We start from the raw sequence: 23,322 nt of genomic DNA, 5'->3' as shown, positions 1-23,322 counted from the left end.
GTATGAAAACAGAGTCCCAAGTCTGTCTGTGAAAGAGGTGAAGCCAAGACTTGAACCTGCTCTGTCCCCTAACACACGTGTGTCTACCTGGCTGTGGAGATGTCCCCAGATGGCTTTCGAAGCCAGATCCCTGGCTTTTCTGTTTGCTGACTGTAGAGGCTGGCTCCACCTCACTGCTGTCAGGATGACTGGCTGGCCATGGGGTCATGAGGATGATGCCCACCAACCTAACTGATGGAAACATGAGGTGACGTGTGCCATGTTGGAGATGTTCATTCACCGTGACTGCTACTCTGCCCGTGGTGGTTCTGTATAGGCACGGAGATCTTTGTGCCCACGGAGAAGCACTGGGGGAGCAAAGAATGTTAAACACACAAGGTTTACACACAAGGTTGACCCTTCAGGGGAAGGAATGCATAGCCCGTTGCCCACTCAAAAGGCTGGGAGAGGACGTGTTTACTAGCCTGGTGACCTCTTGCTCTTTCTTGTGGCTGGAGACTTTTCCAGCACCAGGCCCTCCCCAAGACCGTTACGGTAAAATTGTTTTTCTCAGCCCATCTTCACAGACTTTACAAGCGTGTCCGTGTAGTCACTTAGCTTACTTTGTTTCTCAGAGAGACTTGTTATGTACGCTTTGCTGTGACTGCGACAATGAGTTAATAATCACAAGAAAAAGTTTTCACCAAATTGTGCTGTGCTTAATTAAATATGCCTAAAATCAACCACTCAGGGTCAGACTCCAGAAGTTTGAACCAACACCAGCTACTGAGTCATGCTGAACCGAACTGCCTTCTTGCTCAGGATGCAGGGAGCCCCTTGTAAGGCTTGCTGTGTGCCTGAGCCGCCTTCCTGACATGCGCCCCAGAGTTCCTTCTGCCCCTTCAGCCAGCGTGGACCTTCCTTTCTCCAAACCTCAGGAAGCTGGAGTTCTTAGACTGCTTTCCAGGAAGGGCTTTGGTTCACTAAGAGCTACAAATATTTACCTTGGAGACCTCGGCCCAGTACGAGATCTTGGCCCACATGCTAGGGTGGCTGCCCAAGTCAGGATTGCAGGATATAAGACTAGGTCTCTGGACCCAACACCCGGAAGAGGAGCAGGCAGACCAGGACTCCAGCACATCCAGGTAAAATGTGGGGAGGGGCTAAAAGCCTGGGCAGGGTATTCACAAGGAACACCTGCTGAGGGCAGCCCACCTGCTGAGGGGAAATTGAGCCTAATAATTCCCCTGACAGCGGTGGCTCCTGGGGCCAAAGGGAGAGGCAGAGAGGTGCCGGTGCTCTCATCCAAACACCATGAACAAAGACGGAGGCATAAGGCATGTTAGTCTTTCCCAGTCCTCAGTCCAGGAGCTTCAGCCCACTCTGCATACACTGGCTGAGCAACGCCTGCATGTGCTGAGCTGTTGCTGGGGACAAAGAGAAGCATTGGTCACATCAGCCCTCAAAGAACTCCCAGGTGATCATTGTAGGCTTAGTGTATTTAAGGAAGGCCCAGGACCACAGAGAGGGAGTCAGGGAAGGCTTCCTGGAAGAAATGGCATGTGGGATGCAAAGCTGAGTGAGTGCTGAAGAAGAACAAGGCATGCATGATGAGGGCAAGAGCTGAGGACCAAATGGTGGATGAAGACAGGCTGAGTATCTCCCAGGAGAGACAATGCTACAGGTACAGGGTTCAGAACCCCTCTGATCAGGAGGCTGAGCAGTGGGCAGGAGAACTGGGCAGACAGGCGCCAAAGTGTTCGGAAGACAAAAACACGGTTTGAGGGTATGGTTGCCTTGTCAACCGACACAGGCTGTGAGCTCTGCCCTCCGGCTTTGATGGTGGCACGGTTTCCTCTGATGCCGGGAGCAGCACACTCGTTGTCACACTCCATAGCATTCATGAGCACCACCAGGCCACAGGTGCACTTACCCTCCCGACTACCCTCCTGAATGCTAACGTCATCTCCCATCAGCCAGCCGTTCAAGAGGTTCCAAAGGGGCAAGTCACTCGCCAGTTACTGAGGCGGCCTTAAAAGAAGACCATCCTGGAGTCCATCTGACTCCCAGGCCCATGTGTCCCCTTCTCCCTCAGGCTGCTGACGCTGGGGCATGGGGATCCTCTGGCTTCCCGGGATCTCCAGAAGGCTCAGGCTCCAGTTTGTCACTGAGCAGTTATGCAGGAAGCCCCACTGTGTGCCTGGAGCTGTGCTGGGTGTAGGGACACAGTCAGGGGCAGGCAACAAGGTCCCGCCTCCCAGACTCACAGCCGCTCTGATTTGACTCCAGCGTCTCATGGCAGCCCACAGCAGACACATCACCCAGTGTCACATTTGTCTCTGTCACATTCTGAGGCAGGCAAGGGCACAAGTCCCTTTTCTCCAAACAAGACAGTCTGTGGGGATCTGAAGCTCCACGGGGGCACTGTGGGCCGGAGGACTGAGTGTGGCAGTAGGCGCTGCCTCTGCCCTGTGGAGGCTGACACCCCAGCACCACAGCACTTCTCCCAGGAAGTACCCACGGCTAGGAGAGGAGGCAAGACAAAACGGCTGTTTGGACCTCTGCTAGTGGGTTTTCTGTAAGGAAATTGCTAATGTCTCCCAAGTTCTTCCTGTGGGAAAGACACCGTGCTGAACGATTTTCTAGATACTGTTAATCCCAGAGACTCTGTAAAGCAAAGCTCCATCATGCCCACTTGCCAGAGGAGAACTTTAAAGCACAGACGTATTTGTGCCTCCGTTCATTCCTCAGGGCTGTACAACTAAGCCTTGGCTCTCAACCACTGCCCTGAATGCCTCTCCTGGACACTGTCCCCCAGGCCACAAGGCTTTCCGTGCCTCCCATGGCCCCTCTGTCTAGCTAGCAGAACCCTTTGTGCTTACCCCAGGCCCTGCTACCGGCTGCCTGCTTCCCATCAACACCCAGGAAGATGGCCATCCCATGGATTTTCACCCTCCTCTATGGTTTGCTGGGAGCCACACTGGTCCAAGCTGACCCCCAGCCCCCTGCAGTGCTCAACCTCGGCCCAGAAGTCATCAGGGAGCGTAAGTCATGACCCCACCCCCAACTCAGGTCTCACCACCATCGAGCAAGGGGCAGATGGAGCAGTCCTCCAATAAAGGAAAAGAGTTCCTCATCAGAGAAGTGTATCAGGCATGGATGGAGCCCAGGGCTTCCATGAGACAAGCAGTGACTGGGGTATGAAGATCTGGGATATTATGATCTCAAGAGCCCGTGATGCCAAGATGCCCTCAAATGATATTACTCAAAAACAAACCACTACTGGGCAGAGTCTAGTGGCCTCAGTTCCACACAAGGGTTTGTTACTCCAGCTCCATGGCTCTAGGCCAGGCTCTGGGCCTCTGGAAACACATGGGAAGACCCTCCTTCCTGGGCCTACAGGATCACCCAACACTATAGGAACTGAGGAGGGTCATAGGAACTCTAGGTAGACTTCTCCCCAGCTCTCCTCTGGCATGGGACACAGTACTATGTGTGGGAGGACACTTGGCGGCACCTTCCACCCAGGCATTGACACGTCTTCTATGGAGATATCGCAATTACCTAGTGGACAAGCACTGTTCCAAAGGCTGGGGAAGCAGATGGCCTGAGGCCCGAGCTGTGGCTCCCAAGCACGTGGCATTTGAGCTTGGGGAGAGCAGCAATGGTGGAAGTCTGCAGCCAAGGAGTTATTACCAGCAGTAGTTTGGGAGGAGATTCCCAGGATCCCTTGCAGGAAAGTCAGTGGGTCCACCCAAGTAGGTGACTACTGAGGGCCAGGAACCACTAGGCAACTGTATCCGATAGCTCGGTCAGAAGACAAAATCCAAACCCTAATCTTGGAGAGTGTTGCTGAATGTAGAGGACCACAATGGGGCATCAGAGGACGGAGGATGTGGCTAAGAGGGGGAAAAAGGACTCGCTCTAAAGGGCACCCAGGGACAGAACACACCCAGAGTCAGAGACCCCTTCCCAGGCCTCCAGGGACTGGCTGTGGCTAACTGTTGGGTGGAAGGAAGCCCGCAAGTTCGTGCTAGGCTAGCATTGACCCGCTGCTGGCAAGCAGAAGCTGCCAAGTCCACGCCTGCCCTGAGCTGATGACATCCTTCGGATGGTGTCCCTGCAGGGAGGAGGTGCTTTATCTCCCAAGGGACCATCTCTGGATGGCCCGGGGATGCTTGCCAGGGGCCCTCGGAACTTACTCTCAGCCTTCAGGAGCCCTGCTGACTGGCAGCTCAATGTCACCTGGGCGGTGACGCCACAGGGGCTGATAAGCGGCACGCTTCAGGGACTTGCCACTCCTCATCCCTCGAAAGCCTATACTGATAAGGTTGAAGAATGCCAGCTGGCAAAGAAAACTGTAATGGGTCCAGCCCCATTAGCACAGAGGAGGCAAACGCTTGACAGGAATGCCACGAGAACTCTGAAACAGTGAGCCCGGCACGGCTGCGGCACACTGCCTACGAAATGGCTCTGGCCTCTGGGGAAAAGCTGGCAAGGGCCAGCCAGCCCCAGGGCTCCCACTGCCATTTCTTCCTTCCTCTGCTCCACACCTAAGCGGGCTGGACAACAGGGCAAACAGTGTGGGTGCCAGAAGATCAGTATGTTGGTGGCAAAACTGTCCCCAGTGGGATGCTCAGCTCAAAAAGCTGTTAGCACTGGCTAGGGAGAGGACACAGTACAGAGTCCCAGCAGTGACAGGCAACATCTGAGTGTGCTGGTTCCCACTGTCTCCAGCCTCACTGCTCACGAGAAAATAGCCCACGCAGGGACAATGCCCTCTAGAGCACACAGACTCAGCGGAGATGATCGGGGTGAAGAGGAGGACCCCTCACCTAATGTCAGGTCCAAGGAGTCCAGAGTGATGGCCATCCTCAAGCTGGTGCCACTGCCAGGCTACTTTCCCTGCCCCTCCTCTTGACCTCTAACCCCTGGATCTGTCTGCAGACCTGGCCCAGGCACTGGAGAAGCACCATGCGACTGCCATCCTCCAGCAGTTGCCACTGCTCAGTGCCATGCGAGACAGGTCTGGGAACATCCCCATGCTGGAAAGCCTAATGCGCACGATTCTGAGATACATCGTTTGGTGAGTGGGCCCGAGAGCCCTGGGAGCCATCTTTTCCCCACACATCTAACCAAGTACGCAGCTTGCTCAGTTGTCAGGCAGCAAACAGTAGTGAAGATGGACCAGACTAAGTTCCTCTTTGGAAAAGCCCCCAGAATGGCTAGTGGTGACCATATGGCAGCGTCACTGGTACTCTAGGAGGGCAGCCCCGTAGGAAGGTGGCCCTGGAAGAGAGAGTGACAGGACCAGGAGGCGCTCCCTAGTGGAGGTCATGGCTCATCCAGAGATACCAAGAAACTGACATTCCAGGCAAAGGGACCAGTGGAGCCAAACCATGGAGGGGCAAGAGTCACTCGGAATGATTGCATTTCAAACCCTCACAGTAAAGAGTGACAGGACAGTAGGTCAGGTCACAGAGGGGCTGAGTGTCAGCCCAACAGGCTGAGGCTAAAAGCCAAGGAACCTGCAGAGAGGCAAGCAAGGGTGTAGGGGCGAGACAGAAGTAGGACCATGATGGAGAGGGTAAGTAAAGTGGGTTTGGGGTCCAGGTTCTTGTCAGCTGCAAGGAAGTCAGGAGAGAGGACAGGACCAGGCTTGGGCGTAACACTCATCTGACTGAGATCCGCATCTCCCTTTTACCCTGTCCAGGATGAAGGTCACCTCTGCTAACATCCTCCAGCTGGTCGTGGAGCCTTCGACCTATGACCAGGAGCTGGTGGTCAGAATCCCCCTGGACATGGTGGCTGGATTAAACACGTGAGTATCCCCTGAATCAGATGCAGCTAACCTAGCTGTCTTACCTACTCGCTCTCCTCCTTCCACACAGATATCTAGAAATGAATCCCAAAGTTAGAGTAGCAAGCGCAAAGGCCCTGAGGCAGGAATGTACTTGCCTTGCTCAAAAAAAGACAAAGAGAAGGGAAGGAGCAGGGTGAGGAGAGGTGAGGTCAGGAAGCTGCTAAGGCCTGACGGTGCAGGGCCTTATGGGCCAAGATGAGAACTTGGCTTTCATGGAGTATGAGAGTACCAAGAGCAACAGAAGGTCTGGGCCGAGAAAGAGCTGAGGGGGAAACAGTGTGGGGCAGTGATGGCAGGATGCCACACAGAAGGACCGGAAACAACTCTAGAGGAGACCGTGAGGGCTTAGGCCCAGATTTGGGACAGGTGAGCAGAGGAGTGAACAGACTCTAGTTATGTGTCGGATGAAGGCAGGGATTCCTGGTGAATTGGATATGGGGGAGAGAGAGAGAGATGACTTCAGGATCTGCTCCCACATCAATCTGGGAGGAACAGCCAGCAGCCAAGACGACAAGGTTTGAAAGAGGCCAGCCAGGGGACAAGGCGGGATGCACTGCTCGCGCCTGATGAGCCCAGAGGATGCCTGAGTGGGGCACAGTGTGTGCCTTGGGATCCCACGGCATCCACAAGGGGTGCGATCAGGAGAGAACACCAGGACTCCAGATGTTGGCATGGGGAAGGGGCAATGAGGAGAACCAGCCAAAAAGACAGCGAGGGACAGACACCCAGCTGTGGCTCCCACTCGGGCTTCGGGAGCACTCACTGCTGCTGTCCCCACAGGCCACTGATCAAGAGCATAGTGGAGTTCCAAATGAACACTGAGATCCAAGCCCTCATCCGGGTGGAGAAGAGCAAGAGTGGCCCCGCCCACCTGAACCTCAGTGACTGCTCCAGCAGCGAGAGCACCCTGAGCCTCAGCCTGCTTCGCAAGTGAGTACTGGGCTCCATATGCTGGTAGGAGAAGCAGGCGGGGGGCCTTGCCCACTGCACAAGAACAGCACTGGAAGGACAGACATGTGCCCCTCCTGACTCTAGATCTGGGGCTCCTTCCAGGGAATCTGGATGCCAAAGGCAGTTCTGGGTAACAAAGACGAAGACAGCAAGGGTGGCATGATACCGGGGCTGAAGGGTGAACACAGAAGTGGGTGTAGGGGTGGGTACAGGGGGTGGGGTGGGCAGACACCTGCAGACAGAGCAGCACCTCCATCGAGGGCTCCCAGAACACCCAAGCAGACCTAGGTGGGCCCAAGCAAGCTTCCCTTCTTCCTTGACTGTCTGGGTGGTGTTGGACAAGTTGCCTTCCCATGTCTCACTTTCCTAGTCCAGACAAGGCTGCTAAGAACATCTCCCAGGCAGCAAGAATGACCCACTCATAAAGTGCAATGTCACCTCCCAGGGGACCTGCCAGCTCTTAGCATCCTAATGTCAGCACAGATATATAAAGACAATAGCCAGGCTGGCATCTTCCCTTAGCCACAGTCTCGGCTAACACCCCCGTGAACTTGAGTGAGCTCCTTCCTCCCAGGATCCCATCACCTCCCTAAAGCGGGGACAAGCCTCTCTTCCTAATCTCCCACTCTCCTCTGCCAAAGGCTCTCCTTCGTGGTGAACTCCTTGGCAAATAATGTCATGAATCTCCTGCTGCCAACGCTGCCCCAAATAGTGAAAAGCCACGTGAGTAAAAAATCAGGCCTCTGGCCTGTGGAGATGGCACCCCCTGTAGGACTAAGATGGAACTGCAAGCTGGTGCCAAATGAGTCTTGTCTCCTTGGGTGGGATCTTTCCGGGACTGAGCAATTTCCTTCGGCAAAGCAAAGAACCAGTGAGCCAATGAATTGAGCCACTGACCCAGCGGGATCGCCAAGGTCACAGTAACAGAACAGCCAAAAATTCAGGAGGCCTTAATCTGTCGTGGGCTGGTGAAGAGTTTACCACTTGTCTCTTCAAGGGTTGCGGGGAAGGACCCCTACGTGTAGTTTTTGCTGACTTCCCAGTTATAAGTCCCACCGGCAGGCTGGCCTAAGTCTACTAGAGTGACGTCATGAGGCAGAACTGGGAGGAGGGGCACAGCGGTGTGTCCCCGTGTAGTTTCGCCACCAGAGAGACATAGACAGCAACTCAAGAGCAAAGACAGTAGTGGATGCAGCGCAAAATACTTAGGAAGGGATGGGCCTCTGTCTTTACTAAGTGTATTTTAATACGCTTCTTTATGTAAGTATGCATCTTTTAATTTTAAAACCAAGCTAGAAATCCCTGAACATCCAGCATTTTGTCCTGAAATACAGTGATAAGTAGGCTGCGGCACGGCCCTGCTCAGCTGTCCGGGTGTGGTTTGTAGGCGCTGCAGCCCACCAGATCCAGCTACGTTTATTTCTGAGTTAGTAAACTCGGGCTCAGCGGTGGCGAGTGGGGGTGGGGTGCTGGGATATTACTCAGAGTTTTACACCTGCTAAGCAAGCCTTCTACAACAGAAGGCCCCATGCCACCCTGGTGGCTCTCATTTTATATGCACGTAATATACCACAAGTAACCTGAAATGTTGTAAGTGGATTCACCCACATTTTGATTTCTGTCATTAATTTAAAATACATTATCCAGGGCAGTGGTGGCTCACACCTTTAATCCCAACACTTGGGAGGTAGAGACAGGTGGATCTTTGAGTTCAAGGTGAGCCTAGTCTACAGATGGAGTTCCAGGACAGCCAGGGCTATACAAAGAAACCCTGTCTCAAACTATCAAAAAACCTAAGGGCTAAGGATGTACCTCAGTGATAGTGCACTTGCTTAGTATGCACGAAGGGGGGGGGAGGAGAGAAGAAGAAGAAATCTCAAATGATATTTTATTTTGTTGTAAAGATGTAGTTTGTTCTTAATCTTATGTATATGGGTGTGTGTGAGGGAGGGAGTATATTCTACACGTGTGGGTGCCCATGGAGGCCGGAGTGTCTGACCTCTGGAGCTGGGGTTGCAGGCAGGTTTGAGCTTCCTGGAGTAGATGCCATGAATCTAACTTGGGTCCTCTGGAAGAGTAATTTACACTCTAGCTGCTGAACCATGTCTCCAGCCCCTGAATCCTATATTTCATAGGGTTAATTGCCGGAGCCAGCCAGCAGAGTCCAATGGTTCTTGAGTCGGGAGTGAGGATTAATATTAATAAAATAAACACACAGCACACAGGAAACTTTTTTAAAGGTCCAGACTCGACAGCCACAGCAAAAGGCAGGCTGCTGCAGCAAGCAGTGCAAGCAGCAAGTCTCAAGTCTCTGCCTCCTCCTCTGCCTCCAGCCCTCTGTTTCCTAACATTTAGATTTCCCACATTATACTTGCTTTTTGTGAAATCTTAGGTCTGGTTCGTGCTCCACGTCCTCCAAGCTCTCTCCTCCAGCTCTGCTCTCCTCGTGCTTTCGCCCCTTCTCCTCCCACTCTTTCCTGTTCTCTAGCTCCTCCCATTGCACAACATTGTATCTAGTTGCTTTATTTGTGTCCTGTTTACACAAGAGTTGAGACAGGATGCTTAGAGCATCATCTTCTTGGAGCCTTCTTCTGCAGTAACTGTCGGCCTGTCATTTTATTGTAGAGTTTCTGAGCCAGAGTAGAAACATCTAAGAACAATGGTTTAAATTCCATGAGGAGCCTGAGGAAGAGGTGTGATCCTCACAAGCTATCCTACCTGCTGTCACAAACAAAAGGAGATGGACTTGCAAATTCTACCCTGCCTTTAGAGAAGGTCCCATAAAAGCAGTCTCTCCGCTGAGATTTAAATATCAAAGCAGCTGCCAGAGGCACCGCTCCCAACAGTTAATTTAAGAAACAGTATTGAGTAGTCTGGAGTAGGCTTGTAATTCCAGCTCTTTAGTAGGCTAAGAGAGGAGGATCACAGTTTAAGGCTTGCCTGCAGTAAGAGAAAGTTCAAGGCTAGCCTGGGCAACTTGGCAAGATCTTTCACTAAAATAAAAAGTAAGCCAAAAGGGCTGCAGATGTAGCTCAGTGGCAGAGCACTTGCTGAGCATGTGTGAGGCCTGAGATCAATCATCAGTGAGGGAAGAAGGAAGGAAGGAAGGAAGGAAGGAGGCTTCCTGGTTCTTCTTGGAAAAGGGAAAGTCCAGAGAAAGATAAGAAATGGGAAAATAAATAGACATATGTAACATAGTCAAGCCAATGGTTTATTGTTAGTAGAACTTTAAACCTTTGAACATTAGCTGAGGTTCATACCCAGAATGGTGTTTTTAAAGGGACATGGAAAGACATTGCTTTGTTAAATGATCTTTTCTTACTGTCATGAGCATGCTGTGTTAGAAAAATAGACAAAGACATACATGTCTTTCCACAATGTCAGAATTTGCTGAGTAACAATAAATGCACAGGCTCAGGGATTTCAATGGCAGCAATTTGTCAGACCTAGGCCGTCTGGCACAGGAGAATGCAAGTTCTTTTATTCTATTTTTTTTTTTTTTTTTTTTTTTAGAAAAAGGCATAGCCTGTTCTCTATGTTTATATAAGAATGTTGAGGGTGTGAGAGCGAGGGTATCATGTAGCCCAGGCTAGCCTTGAATTCCTGATCCTCCTGGCTCCATATTCCAAGGGTGGAGATTACAGGCCAATATGATCAGAAGATATATTTAAGAACTTTATTTTTCTGTTTAAATATAGAGTTTCTTGGAGTAGGGCCCAGATGCAAATATTTTCAAAATTTTACCCAGAATCATACTTTAATTAAAAAATAGAAATTTCCCAGCAGAAGAAATGGCATGAACCTGGAATTCTGAACTAATTCCAAGCTGTGGATTTGCAGAGTGACTTAAGGTAGGGTGTAGTGGCCACAGTCAGAGTCACGGGATATAAAGGAAGGCACCAAGTGCATTAGAGAAAGGAGCTCTCGTCCAGGCTGTGCAGCACGACTCTCTGAAGCTCTGAAAACGTGAATGTCTTACCCAACCCCAGATTCAGAAGCAGCGGGTCTGGTGGGATCCTTGTGTCCCAGACTCCGATGTGTGGCCAGGGTGGGAGGAGGCGAAGGAGGGGGTATTGTGTGAGGATGTGGGAGCTGCCCCTCTCTCCACCTGTTCCTCCCCATCTCTGGATCATGGGTTAGAAAAGCCGACGGAAGCAGGGAACCACTGCTCCCAAGAAAGCGCACTGCCCTCACACAAGAATATGGGAGGGGGTGTCCAGCTAGCCAGTCCTTCCATTACAGCAGCTAAACATTAGCTGAAAGGTCTGTGGGTCCTGAAGACAGCAAGGCAAATGTTGGCATTCCCGCCACCCCGTTTCAGAAGAACCAATAAATCCATGCTGCTGACGAGGTCACGTGGCTGGGCTACAAGGGCGGAGCGTTTGGTAGCACCCTTGGCCTCTGCCCACTAGACTTCAGTCTGGCTCTTCTGCCACATCAGAACTAGTGGGCCCGTGTCGAGAGCGACTGTTGATGTTAGGCAGAGAACTCCGTGGTGGCATGAGGATGTGTTGGGGCCAGAAACTCGCCAAAGAAACAGACAAAGAAGAGGCAGACAAACCTGTGAATCCTCAGCTCCACAGATGAACATTTGACTAGGTGGAGCACAGCCGTGAGACCAGGGTTGTGGGAATCCAGGGCCAGGAAGCTGGGGAAGGGACTGCCTGTTCACTGATGGCCCTGAATTTCTGCTACTGCAGCTGTGCCCTGTGATCCACCAAGCCTTCGAAGACATGTATGAATCCTTCCTGAAGCTGGCAACAGGTAAGGGCTCTGTTGTCTCCATTGCCTTGACTGCAGGTTCAGCCTCCAGGCCCCACCTTTACCCAGCAGAGGCCACGCCCCCCTCAGGCCTGATCAGCACCTTCTGTCAGGCACAGGTACACCCGCACCTGCTAAGCCCTGCCCAGACACTGTAGCTCCAAATTCATGAGCACCTAATGTGCACAAGACACGGTTCTCAACCTTCCTAAAGCTTCTCCCCTTTACCACAGCCCCTTGTGTTGTGGTGACCCCTAACCTTAAAGTTATTCTAATTGCTACTTCATAACTGTAATTCTGTTACTGTTATGAAGTGTAATGTAAATATCTGTGTTTTACAATGATGTCAAGTGACCCCAAGGGGTCATGACCCACAGGTCAAGAACAACTGTTCTATGTACATCTTAGATACCCAGGTGGAGCCTGGTTAAAGCCAAGCTCTGCTGCTGACTTGCTGCTTGACTTTGGGGGAGTCACTCTACCTCCTTGTCCTCAGTTTCCTCATCCGTAAAATGAGGCTTTCTACCTCCCAACCTCAAAGGATTGTGGTCAGCACTTAAAGGTTTCAGGAAAGTTCTGGGCATATAAGAGATACTCTGCCTGACACAGAGTTGCTTTAAAATAATTGCATTGCATGATGGATGGATGGAGGGATGGATGGATGGATGGATGGATGGATGGATGGTAGACTACTATGTGATACTGAGAGGAGGGAACAAGAGCAGAGGTGAGCGGTGTGCCCAGAATGGATGTCATTTCTCCTCCCTGAAAGTAGCAAAGAGAAGATATGGGCTTCTTCACTCAACCTTGGAAATCGGTCCTGCTTAACCCTCTCAGAGTAGAGCTCAACAAGGGGGAAGAAACCCTACCATGTGCTGATTAGGATCTAAAGAGGCACATCAAAGGGCAGCCAGAACAAGACAAGGTTAATAGAATAAATCACTAAACCCCTGGGGCATATGAGGGCTAAATCCAGAGATGGGCATCTTATAGGCACCATTTCACTTCCTCAATGGCCCAACTGCACATAAGAGAAACCTGAGGCGCGTGGCATATGCCAACTCTGAACTCACAGAGAAGATCCATGTTAGGGAGGGCTAAAACTTCATCTTCCTGACCCCAGGTGTGTGGTGGGAGAGAGGGAGAAAAAGAGAGAGATCATAGGCTAGAAGATACTAATTACATGGGAGTTCCCAGTCTGTCTATCCAGCTGCTCTGATCTCAATGACAGAGACTGAAGCAGAGCAGGGACAGGCCCACGCACTCTCATTCCCCACCCAACAGCTGGGCAGATGGGGTGTTTCCACCACCATCAAGCTGGGAAAACCAAGGCAAACACAGACGATGGGTGAACTAATGGGTGCACACCTGAGTTCAATGCCCAGACCCCACCTGCCTTGGGGAATGGGTTAGAGGGAGGTGGAGGCGGCACAGGTTATAAACAGCATTTCAGGTTTGCCATAGGAACGGCTGTGTTCCAGCTGGACACGTAGAAGTCTAGTTCTGTGCTGGTATTTTGAGTGGTCCGTGTAATGACCGCCGTGGTCACTGCCAACAGCATCATTTTCCCGATTGTAGCAGGTCCCTAGCTGGTAGCAGTAGAGAACTACCCCACCCAACCCCACCCTCCACCCTCACAGACTTTCTTCTTGCCCTGAGCAGCACCCACTCCCCTCAGCCCCGGAGCCTTGGAACTTAGCCTTCTGTCTTCTGCTATCCAAGACAGTAATATTCGGCTCAACCTGAAGGTGAGTTCCAGACCTCAGAGCAAACTGGGGACATTAGAGAACAGCTTCTCTTCTTCTGTGACCACACAGGGCCCAAAACCTACACACCATCAGGGCACATGGCTGATGATGTCATATGCTAAGCATCCTGTGATATACAGCAGGTAGAACTTCATCTCTCCCTGGGGTCCTGGCCTTGGCCCTTGACCCTGTGTGTGCCTGGGTGCCTAGGTATTTCTCTCAAGTAAGCTCCTGTCAAAACTCAAACTTCTAATGGCATTGCAACATGAACTCAGGACAGAGGCAGCCTCAAGAATCATACGGGTAACTTTCCAGGATCCATGACTAGCTGTGTAGCTCTGGGCAAGTTTTTTTGTTTGTTTGTTTGTTTCCATCCTTCCTTCTGTCTTTCTGCTTCACATTTAATGAGATGGTGTTTCCTATGCTGCCCAGACTGGCCCAGCTCAGCTCAAATGATCCCCTGTTCCATCTCCAGAGCACCTGGGATTGTGGGTGCATGCTACCCAGGCCTAGCTTGTAACCAAAGGGAGGGAAGGGGAAGCGAGGGAGGGAGGAAGGGTAGAGGTAATCTAAGACACTCTAGAGGGAGGCTGCCAGGTACTGATAAAGCCACTGCATTCATCAATCAAAGCTTCCTGACACAAATACAAAGATGGGAAGCAGACAGAACGGTGTCTGTCTTAATCTATTTTGTGTTGCCAAAGCACAGTACCTGTGGGAGAGGGGGAGAGCAAGGGCAGCCAGGATTGAGTTTATTTTCACAATGGCCCCCTCCCACCTACAGTATCGAGGCTACTCCTGTAACAGCGCTAACCACTGATCAAGGCCCAGTCACTTCCTGAAGGATCCACCTTGAGAGGTTGAGACCTTGTTGCACTGGGATGAGGTTTCTTCCATCACGGAAATTTTGGGAGACACCTAACCCCACCATCCTCCACCATCTCCCTAACCCCCTGCCATCCCCCAACCCCGCTCAGCACAGTTGTTCCCTTCCAGGCAGTTATGGGACACAGTGGAGTGTCGAAGTCCTCAAAACATCCCCTGCTCTGTGTCTCCTCAGGCCAAGCTTCTGGACTCAAAGGCTAGGGTGACCAACTGGTTCAACAGCTCTGTGGCTTCCCTGATGGAGACCACCCCAGATGGCCTACCTTTCAGCCTGGTCGTAAGGCAGGACCTGGTGAATGCCATTGTGACCACCATGGTCCCCAAGGAGGAGCTTGTGATCCTGCTCAAATTCGTGGTAAGCCCCACTGTGGGCAGAGGGTGACTCACCTCCACAGCATCTGCCCGCTGAAAGGAGAGCTGAGGTAGGAACTGCCAGTGGTGGTCCGCTCTGCCCTCCTTTCAGAGAGATCCTGATTCTGCTACTCAATGCTAGGCGCCAAAGATTCCCTTAACAGCCAACCTGGGCCCTATTTCTGCCTTCGGGGACCAGATATACTTGTTTCCTCCTCTAAATATCCTGGGGGAGCTCAAGGGCCTTCTGGATACTGAGGAACCCAGGGGTGGTGCCTGCACCCCCAATGGCATCACTAACTGATTGGGGTCCAAATTTCTCCTGAGCCTAGATGTCAACATATGCTCTGATCCTATTACTACAGCGTGATTAATACAACTGACTCTCTAGAGTCCTCTCCCTGTCTCCCTGTCTCTCCCTCTCTTTCCTTCTCTCCCTCTCTCCCTCTCTCTCCCTTTCTTTCCTTCTCTCCCTCTCTCCTTTCCTCCCTCTCTCCCTCTCTTCCTCTCTCCCTCTCTCCAGATCCCTGATGTGGCCCGCCAGCTACAGATGAACATCAAGGAGATCAACGCAGAGGTGGGTCTGTTGGCCACCTGTAGCTTGCTGGGTGCTTGCTGACTCAGCCCATGGGTCTCTGCAGTGGAGAAGAGATGTGGGCTCTCTTCTTTCCCACCAGGGGTACCAGGCCCCCTGGATGCCCAGTGACTTCTTCAGTCTAGTAGAGAAGCTTGAAACTGATGATGACCTGGGTGACAGCCCATTGCAAGTGCAGTGACGATGGACTGGCCCTGGGTGATGAAAGCAGTGCTAAGCCCCTGCTGCAGGCTAGGAAACCAGAGCGAGTCTCTGAAGGGAGGTGGCGCTGGGAAGGACAGAGCTGGGGCACAGAGAAACACCACAGGGGTCAGAAGGGCCTGTGCACCGTGACCACGTGTGTGGGTCTGATGTCTTTCCAGGCAGCAGACAAGCTGGGGCCCACGCAGATGCTGAAGATCTTCACTCGTACCAGCCCCCAGATTGTGCTGGACGAGGGTGGTGCCACGGCAGCCCAAAATGTTGTCCTGGAAGTGTTCCCCACCAATACAGATGTCCGGCCCTTCTTTACCCTTGGCATTGTGAGTTCAAGAGTCTGTGGTAGGGGACGAAGGCTGGGGTCTCCCTGTTCAGTGTTATGGACTGGGGTATCTCCCGGTAGCTGGAAGAGGAGAGGGAGTGATGAACCAAGAGTTAAGAACTTTGGGGGGGGGGCATCAGCCAGTCACTAACCGCTGGCAGCCCCTAGGGATAGAGGGACCATAACTCCCATCAAGGCAGCTACAGTCCATTCTGGGCATTTTCCAGAGAACAGGCAACATCCAGCAGCTGAGAGACAGGGACACCCCACCCCCGGGTGTGGGCAGAGTAGAGGAGCAACCATATGCACTCCAGAGAGCAGAGAAGACTGGAGAAGTGCGGGCTCATGGACGGGCTCTCGGTAGGGAAGCCTGCCAGGCTTACCCAGAGACAGCACGCGGTACCTGCTGTATGTAGGAGGAGCTGACTTCTCCTTACAACAGGGTCCCTACGTGCAGCTCTACACCCCACAATTTCAGGGGTGTCTTTCACGGACTATAGAGTTACCGGTGCTTCCCAGAGAGTCCATCTTGATGCTCTGGCCTCGCACTGACAGACAGTGGGAACCCACTTCCCACACCAGCCTCACTCCCTGATGACCCCTCCCACAGGGAAAATTGGTTCTCTAGGGTACACTATAATGGAGTCCAGCACTCGGCCCTCGGGGTCAAGCTGATGCAAGTCTAGAGCCCTGGATATCAGGCCCGAGTTAGCCTCTGAGCTTTGCAATCACACTAACAGTGCTTAGGCCCTACTGGAGCTGCTGACCTCCTCTGTCTCCTCCCCGTGCTCCAAAGGGCTGACAGGATCCCCTCAAGGGGGATGGTTCATTGAAGAAAACACTTGAACTGCCTGGCACGGTTCCAGTGAGCTTGAACCGTGAGCCACCAGTAAATATTGGCTGTGTTGGCAGTGTCATTCTCCAGGCCTAAACTGTCACCTGTGAAACAGGGGTTAGGGCATGGGAAATGAGGCCCAGAGAGGTCAAACTTTTTCCCAAGATCACGGAGCCAGTAGCCAAGATTACCTTGACAGCAAAACTTTCCCGTATAATCTTCCCTCTAGAGATAGGCACTCCCTTCAAAAACTGGGGCCTGGGGTTTCTCGTTGCAGGAAGCCAGTTATGAAGTTCTGTTTTTCATGGAAGGTAACCGGCTTAGGCTCAACTTCAATAATATCAGGTAAATGTTTGAAGTACTGCTGAGTGCCAGCCCAGCACTCAGTTTCTCGAATTTACCACCAGGGGGCACCAGAGAGAGCGAGAGCTAATAACAGAGAGAGCTAATTGCCAGGCCTGATCTGCCTTAAGGGCTGAATTCCAAAAGGAAAATGAAGGGACTCTACAGGAGACACAGAGCAAGCCAACCCCACCACTGGGCTCGCCTGCCAAGCACCACCCCAGGCTTGAGAGACAGCCCATTCTGAAAATTTTCGAAACAGCCCCAAATAGTGAACTATTGGGACCCAGCACCAAAGTGGCCTCAGTGGCCCCACTAGCCCTGCAAGGTCTACCACCTTCTGTCCCAGACTGAGTCCAGGGACTCCAGCTAGAGGCTCCAGCGATACAGTTAGGCTCAGGGGAGCGTTTTAATTAGCCCATACAGAGTGAGATTATAGCTAGGTAGGAGATGATAAAAGAGAGACAGAGGTAGGTAAATAGATGATAGATAGATACATAGACAGACAGATAAGATAGATAATTAGATAGATGGTAGAAAATAGATAGATGATAGACAGTAAGTTAGATAGATAAATAAATGGTAGGTAGATACATAGATAGATACATAGATAGACAGAGAGATAGATAGATAGATAGATTGATAGATGATAGATAATGATAGATATATAGATGATAATGATAAGTAGATAAAGATAGATGATAGATGATGATGATGATGGACAGGCATAGATAGCAGAGATATAAAAATCAGACAGTCCTGTAACCCAGGCTGGCATTTCTACACAAGTAGTTGAATGGGAATTAGGGCCACCCCTCCGAAAGGCCTTGTGCTAACTAGTGCACTAACCCGCCCTTATTCCTGGGTAGTTTTCTGTCTTTTGGGCCAGTGTCCACCTGCTTCAGAACATGAACACCATGAAGCAAGGACTTTCCCTGCTTCACCATTGTCTCATGAGAGCTTGCCTGTGCCTTGCTCATAGCAGGTCCTCAATTAACAAACCGTTATTGACTGAGACCCCAAGGGACCTCTCTCATGGGCATCTTCTATTACAGTATTGAGCGCATCAAGCTGATGGTCTCAGATATTAAACTGTTCGATGTAAGTATTAACAGATTATCTCTAAGGGCACTGGGGCTAGAATGGGCCACTCTAAAATGAGAAGCTGACCAGCATTTGCTTTGCAAGAGATGACAGGAAGCCCTAGGGTGGGCTGGTGGTCTCCTCACTACCCTCTAGAGTCTAGCCTACAGGATCCTGTTTCTACTGAGCACCTACTATATGCAGATATAACTGAGAACACCAACGATGTGCAAATCTGCACCCACTCTCTATTATAAAACAAAGCCCTCCACTGACCCTGAGTACCCCCTCTCCTCTGGTCCTCAGTTTCCCAAGTCTCTAGTCTGAACCAGAGAGCTCAACTTGACTGCCTCTTGGGTTTTGTCTTGTTTTGTTTTCCTTTGGTTTTGTTGTTGTTGTTGTTATCATTGTTGTTATGGGAAGTGGGGTTTGCTGCTTGTCTGTGGTTTGTTTGTTTGTTTTTTGTTTGAGACAGGGTCTCACTTCATAGCTCTGGCTCGGGCTAGCCTGGAACCCACTATGTACATCAAGCTGGACTTGAAACTTGTGACAGCCCTCCTGCCTCTGCCTTCTGATTGCTAGGATTGTAGGTGTTCGTTAACACACCTGGCCCTTCATTGGTTTCTAAAAATTTTTGTTTAGAAAAAAAAAAAAAAAAAACAATATTTTACTGGAAGGTTTGTGACTATCTGGCTTCTCTTCAAAAGCAGAATCCCCCAGGGTGCTTCTGTGGAAGTGTCATATCAAAAGCCCTTGAGTGTAGGGCATTTTCAATGAGCCACACCCCAGAGCAGTGAGGACACTCCCCAGCCTATCTGGTCTTACCCTGGCAGGAGACCTGGTATTTCAAGATGTCTGCTGGCTGCCTTTGTCATAAGGGACAAGTCAGGGAGCCTGGAGTGGCCCAGAGGACCTGGCAGGCAGCCTGGTGACACCTTTCCTCTCCCTCACAGCCTGAAGTCATGAAGGACACCCTGATCAAGGTCCTGGAATCCACCCTGCTGACCAATGAGAATGGTGAGCCCCTCATCTCAAGACCCTCTCTTAGGCTGCTGCACCTCCTGCCTTCAGCTGGGGCCCCTTGTATTCATGACCCACGCATCTTCTAAGCCTAGTTCAAACTCTTCCTGCTCCGGGAGCCTTCCTGGTCACCAGCTGGAAAAGACCTCTCCTGTGTCCCCATCCAGGCTGGTCCTTTATTAATGTCAGGTCTAAAGCAGGCAGGGAAAAGCTGGCAGACACCAGATTCATAAGGCCAACTGGAACCAGGTGCCCACAGTCAGCCAGAGCTTACTCAAGAGGCCTTAGGCAGACTGAGCTCATGTCCCTCACCCCCCTTGCTGGCTGCCTGGCTTTGGACAAGCTGCCCGATCCTCCTGTTAGGGAGCCAAAGTTCCCTACCTGTGAAAAGGATAATAAGAGTACTTTCCTCAGGGGTGCGAGGATGTGTGGGAGGGTCGGGGAGAAGTGATACTCTGTGACATCACCACCCTTTCAATTTTGCTTTACTACAATGGAAGCTCAGGCTAGAGAAATGTTTGCAGTGGGTGATGGGGCCATGACTATTCTTGTGCAAGAGTGTTAGAGGATATGAGGTGCATTGTGGGACAACCAGAAGTGGTGCAGAAGGCCAGGCAGGGATAGGTGAATGCTGGGATAGAGGACAGGAAAGCAGGAGAAGAGCGGGCAGGTCCTATGTGCCAGATTACAGGCTCGCTTCCAGGAACTCCGAGCATGCCCACTGCTACCCAGGCCCACAGTGGCCCACACTCTCTGATCACATTTGTTATTTCAGGCAAACTGAGAATTGGAGTCCCCATATCAATGCTGAAGGCTTTGGGATACGAGAAAGCTGAGTGGTCTGTGAGCAAGGTGAGAGGCATGTGGGAAGAAGCAAGCTGTCAGGGCTGGAGGTGGCCTACATGCCACTACCCCGGCCCTGTGGCCACTTGTCGGGGTGTGGGCAGCTGTAAGTGAAAAGTCCCTGCTCCTTTCTACCCCACTTGTCATCATTCATCCTTCACTCACTTACTCAGGAATATTTCTTGATGGTGCGATATGTGCCAGGCATGGCTCCCAGCGCTTCAGGCCACAGAAACAGAAAACACTCTTCCCCTGGGGGAGCCTGCATTCTAGCAAGAGAGACACCTATATAAATTAATAAACAGCACCAAGTAAATAAGGGCTGGGAAGAAAAAGAAGGCAGGCTCAGAAGAGAAAGTGGTGGTAGGAAGGGGATGCTGGTTTTGATGGGTGGACAGGGAAGGCCTCTCTGAAATTGTGATGTTTTCTGGCACCTGAGAGGGCGAGATGGTGAGCTTTGTGGAAAGAGGGAGAAGCGTCATATCAAAAGGACCAGCAGGTCCAAAGGCCCTGAGGCTGAGATATTTACTGTTCTGGGAAAGGTGGGGAGAGGTCTAGGGTTTGGGGTATTACCTAAGGACTGTGGACCTCAGGTTACACACACGCCAGTGTGGCGAAGTGACCTTGGCTGAGCAGACCAGCATTGCTGTTGAGTTGTCCATGCAGCTGTCCCCAGTGTGACAGGCCTGACACACACTAGAGGTTTGGAACCAAGTAACAGCCCTGGCCTCCTCTCAGGAAGGGGCTGTAGCAGTGCCAGGCTCCTCACACCCAGTGAGGGCTTTAAAAGTGATGTGTCGCACCAACAATGCTGTCAGCTTCACACCTAGCTCAGGAGGTGAATCCTGGTGTGATCACCTTTTAAAGATGGGGAAACTGAGACTTGATGGCAGCAAGATCTTTTCCAAAGCCACACAGCCTACTGATGGCAGAATCAAAATCTACACTTGACACCCCAATGACCTCTTGCCTTAGCCCCAACTTCTACATGAGCCTGTCAATGAGATGCCCATTTTGGTCAGCTTGCTAGTAGGCATTTCTTAAGCACCTACTGTGTGCAGACACTGGCTACAACAATGAACAGAACAGAAGGAAACCTCTGGCTCCTTAGAACTTCAGTCGACATTAAAGGGAGGGATACTAAAGTAGACGCATAGTGACGAGAAAGCCAGCAGGTAAGTTGTCTACCAGCCATCTATGATGGGGCATCCAGCCCTGATCTGCAGAGGCACTTTGGGACAAACCTATGACTCTCTCAAGTCCCAGTCTGCCCCCAAGCTGCCCATTAGGACCACAGAGCTCCTGAGCCATTTAATTATGGAGAAATCCACAGATTTAAACCCATATTCCCCCTATTGCCAAATGTCCTGTTTTGCTCCGTTGGTTTCTCTGTAGCCAGCAATGCATTGATTGTATTCTATAGTTGGGTGACACCACACATTTAGATGAATGGGAAGAGTAAAAGAAAAAAAAAAGTAGATGTGAGTTAAAGCCAGTATGTGAGAGGAGACGGTAGAACGCGGGCGACAGGGACTATGCTCACAGTTCACTTGTACTTTGCTGGGAACCCTGAAAAGATCAGAGCATGACCTTGGGGCATAGATCAGAGCAAGTCTTATCATTTACTTAGTTTTGTTTTGATTTGTTTTTAAAGAGACAGTTGTTTAAAACTCAAGTGTCCAGGTCCCTCTGGAGACAGCTGGGAATCTATAGTATTCTTTGAGCCCCACTGTGGGCTTGGGGGTGACTGTCTTACAGAATCCAGCCACTGCACACAAATACGTCTGCCAGAGCCACCGAGTGCTGGAAGACACTGCTGTTCACACTCAAACCCTCCATTTATGACTCTGTTTTACACTCTGCACAAGTGTGTTCGGAGACCCATGACTGTTCTCCCATCGCCAGTGCTTCCTTCATGGAAGACAAAAAGCAGGGCAACCCCTCGACCCCCCCCACACACCACACAAAGCAGTACATAAAAAACTGAACCAAAGCAAAAAACAAAACTAACCAGTTTGACTCCTCTTCATTTCCAGGGTTTCCTCAAGTTCACTCCAGCCTCCTCCTAGAACCCTGGCTCTCCTCCCTCCTGATAAACTCCTGAAGAGTAGCTGGCCAGCGCAGGCCAGGCCCCAGCTGGGAGTGTGGAAGCCAGCTATGTAAACTATCTCCCTGCAATCAATAAACACTTGCCAGTGGCTCCTGTTGTCAGGGTGGTTTTGTCCAGCATGGGAGTCACTTTGACTCTGGCAGGCCTGAGATATGGACAGAGACATGTGGGTGGGGTTTCAGACACCTCTGAACCAACCTAAACAAGTCTTTGTCATATGGAAACTGCATGATGACAGGAGGATAGCAGCCATGGTTGGGGTCACCTCCTTTTGAGGGGGGACACCCACTTGGTTGATCTTGTTGGCAGGGTGGGTCAATGCTCTCTGACCCCGTGGTTCTGGAGACAATCAGGACAGGGCTTCCTTTAGGTCATCCTTGATGCCCATCTCTGTCAAGTGGAGAGAATGATTCTCACCTCACAGAGCTGAGGTGAAGATTAAATGAGATGCCTGGTAGGCACTCAGGCAATGGCACTTGGCATCACAGGCACTTATTACCTGACCTCAGGGAATACCTTATCACCAAGGCCTTTCCTACTCAGACACGCATGACAGCCATTTGTCTCCATGACTTCCCAGAAGCCCCAAGGTTCTGGGACAAGACAATTGGCCTCTGTTCTTTAAGCCTGCACCGTGCTCCACACTCTGCCTTCAGTTGCACAAGAGCCCTTACAGGAAGGCAGGGGTAGTGCCTGCGAAGGGACAGTACTCAGCGTCGGAGCACCATCTCTGCCAGACATCTGGTCTGTAGTGCCACCTGGACCCCATAAGGAGGTTTCTTCCGGCCCATGTCATCAGCAGATTTGAGAGGCCAACGTGAAGACTCTTCCCCGACTATGACCAAGGCTCCCCAGGTCCATCATCCCCCGGGGCCTCCTAGGGTAGCAGAAAAGAAACGGCTCTGAGGCTCAAGCTCTCCTATGCTCCCAGGCCTCCATAGGAAGGAACTTGGGCACCCACAGCAGCTGGTCACATCCTCCAAGCCATCTCCTAGACACATTCTGTCCAAAGCTGGGTATCAGCCTTCTTCTGGGGACTCCCCAAGCCAAGATCATTTGTTCCATGTGGGTTATACCAGAGGGATCTTAGAGATGACCAATCACCTACCTTCCCCATAGCCTATGGCCACACTCTACCCTCACCCAAACTGGTGACAAAATGGGGCTGTGGCAGGCCACCACCACCACTGGTTAGCACCCAGCAGCATGTCACTGTCTGCTCCTCCAGGCTCCTTCCTCATCCACCCTCTCCTGTTCTATTCTTTCTGAGGTGAAGCGGGGAATTGTTTCTGTGCTGGCCTGCATCTGACAGGACCCTGAAACTGCCCTCTCTGACCCATAGACAGGAGGCCCTAAAGCTAAGAATTCCCAAATCCCACAGGCAGGGCTCTGAGCCTCAGTATCCTTCCTCAATAGAGAGCAAAAATTCCTCTTCA

At 51.4% G+C, this 23,322-nt stretch overlaps 1 protein-coding gene across 1 annotated transcript; it reads left to right on the top strand.

The window, feature by feature from the left end:
• Window positions 1–2,908: 2,908 nt before the first annotated feature.
• On the top strand, window positions 2,909–21,974 carry Bpifb1 (BPI fold containing family B member 1). The gene is made up of 15 exons (XM_055602366.1): window positions 2,909–3,023; window positions 4,927–5,065; window positions 5,693–5,800; window positions 6,623–6,772; window positions 7,435–7,516; window positions 11,494–11,557; window positions 13,217–13,302; window positions 14,363–14,542; window positions 15,062–15,115; window positions 15,496–15,654; window positions 16,766–16,833; window positions 17,886–17,931; window positions 18,867–18,930; window positions 19,709–19,785; window positions 21,813–21,974. Exons 1-15 carry the CDS (start codon window positions 2,909–2,911, stop codon window positions 21,843–21,845), a joined length of 1,425 nt encoding a protein of 474 aa, XP_055458341.1. The 3' UTR covers window positions 21,846–21,974.
• Window positions 21,975–23,322: the final 1,348 nt, after the last annotated feature.

Source organism: Psammomys obesus, unplaced genomic scaffold, assembly GCF_907164565.1.
Source record: "Psammomys obesus unplaced genomic scaffold, mPsaObe1.curated_primary_1811, whole genome shotgun sequence".
NCBI classification, from domain to species: Eukaryota; Metazoa; Chordata; class Mammalia; order Rodentia; family Muridae; genus Psammomys; species Psammomys obesus.
This window is presented reverse-complemented; position numbering and strand designations above follow the sequence as displayed.

Excerpts from the sequence above, each read along its gene's own strand:
- Bpifb1 (XM_055602366.1), top strand. The coding sequence starts at position 2,909 with ATGGCCATCCCATGGATTTTCACCCTCCTCTATGGTTTGCTGGGAGCC. Across the intron at positions 15,655-16,765 it reads CCTTCTTTACCCTTGGCATT|GAAGCCAGTTATGAAGTTCT; the intron begins GTGAGTTCAAGA and ends TTCTCGTTGCAG. Across the intron at positions 19,786-21,812 it reads CTGAGTGGTCTGTGAGCAAG|GGTTTCCTCAAGTTCACTCC; the intron begins GTGAGAGGCATG and ends CTTCATTTCCAG.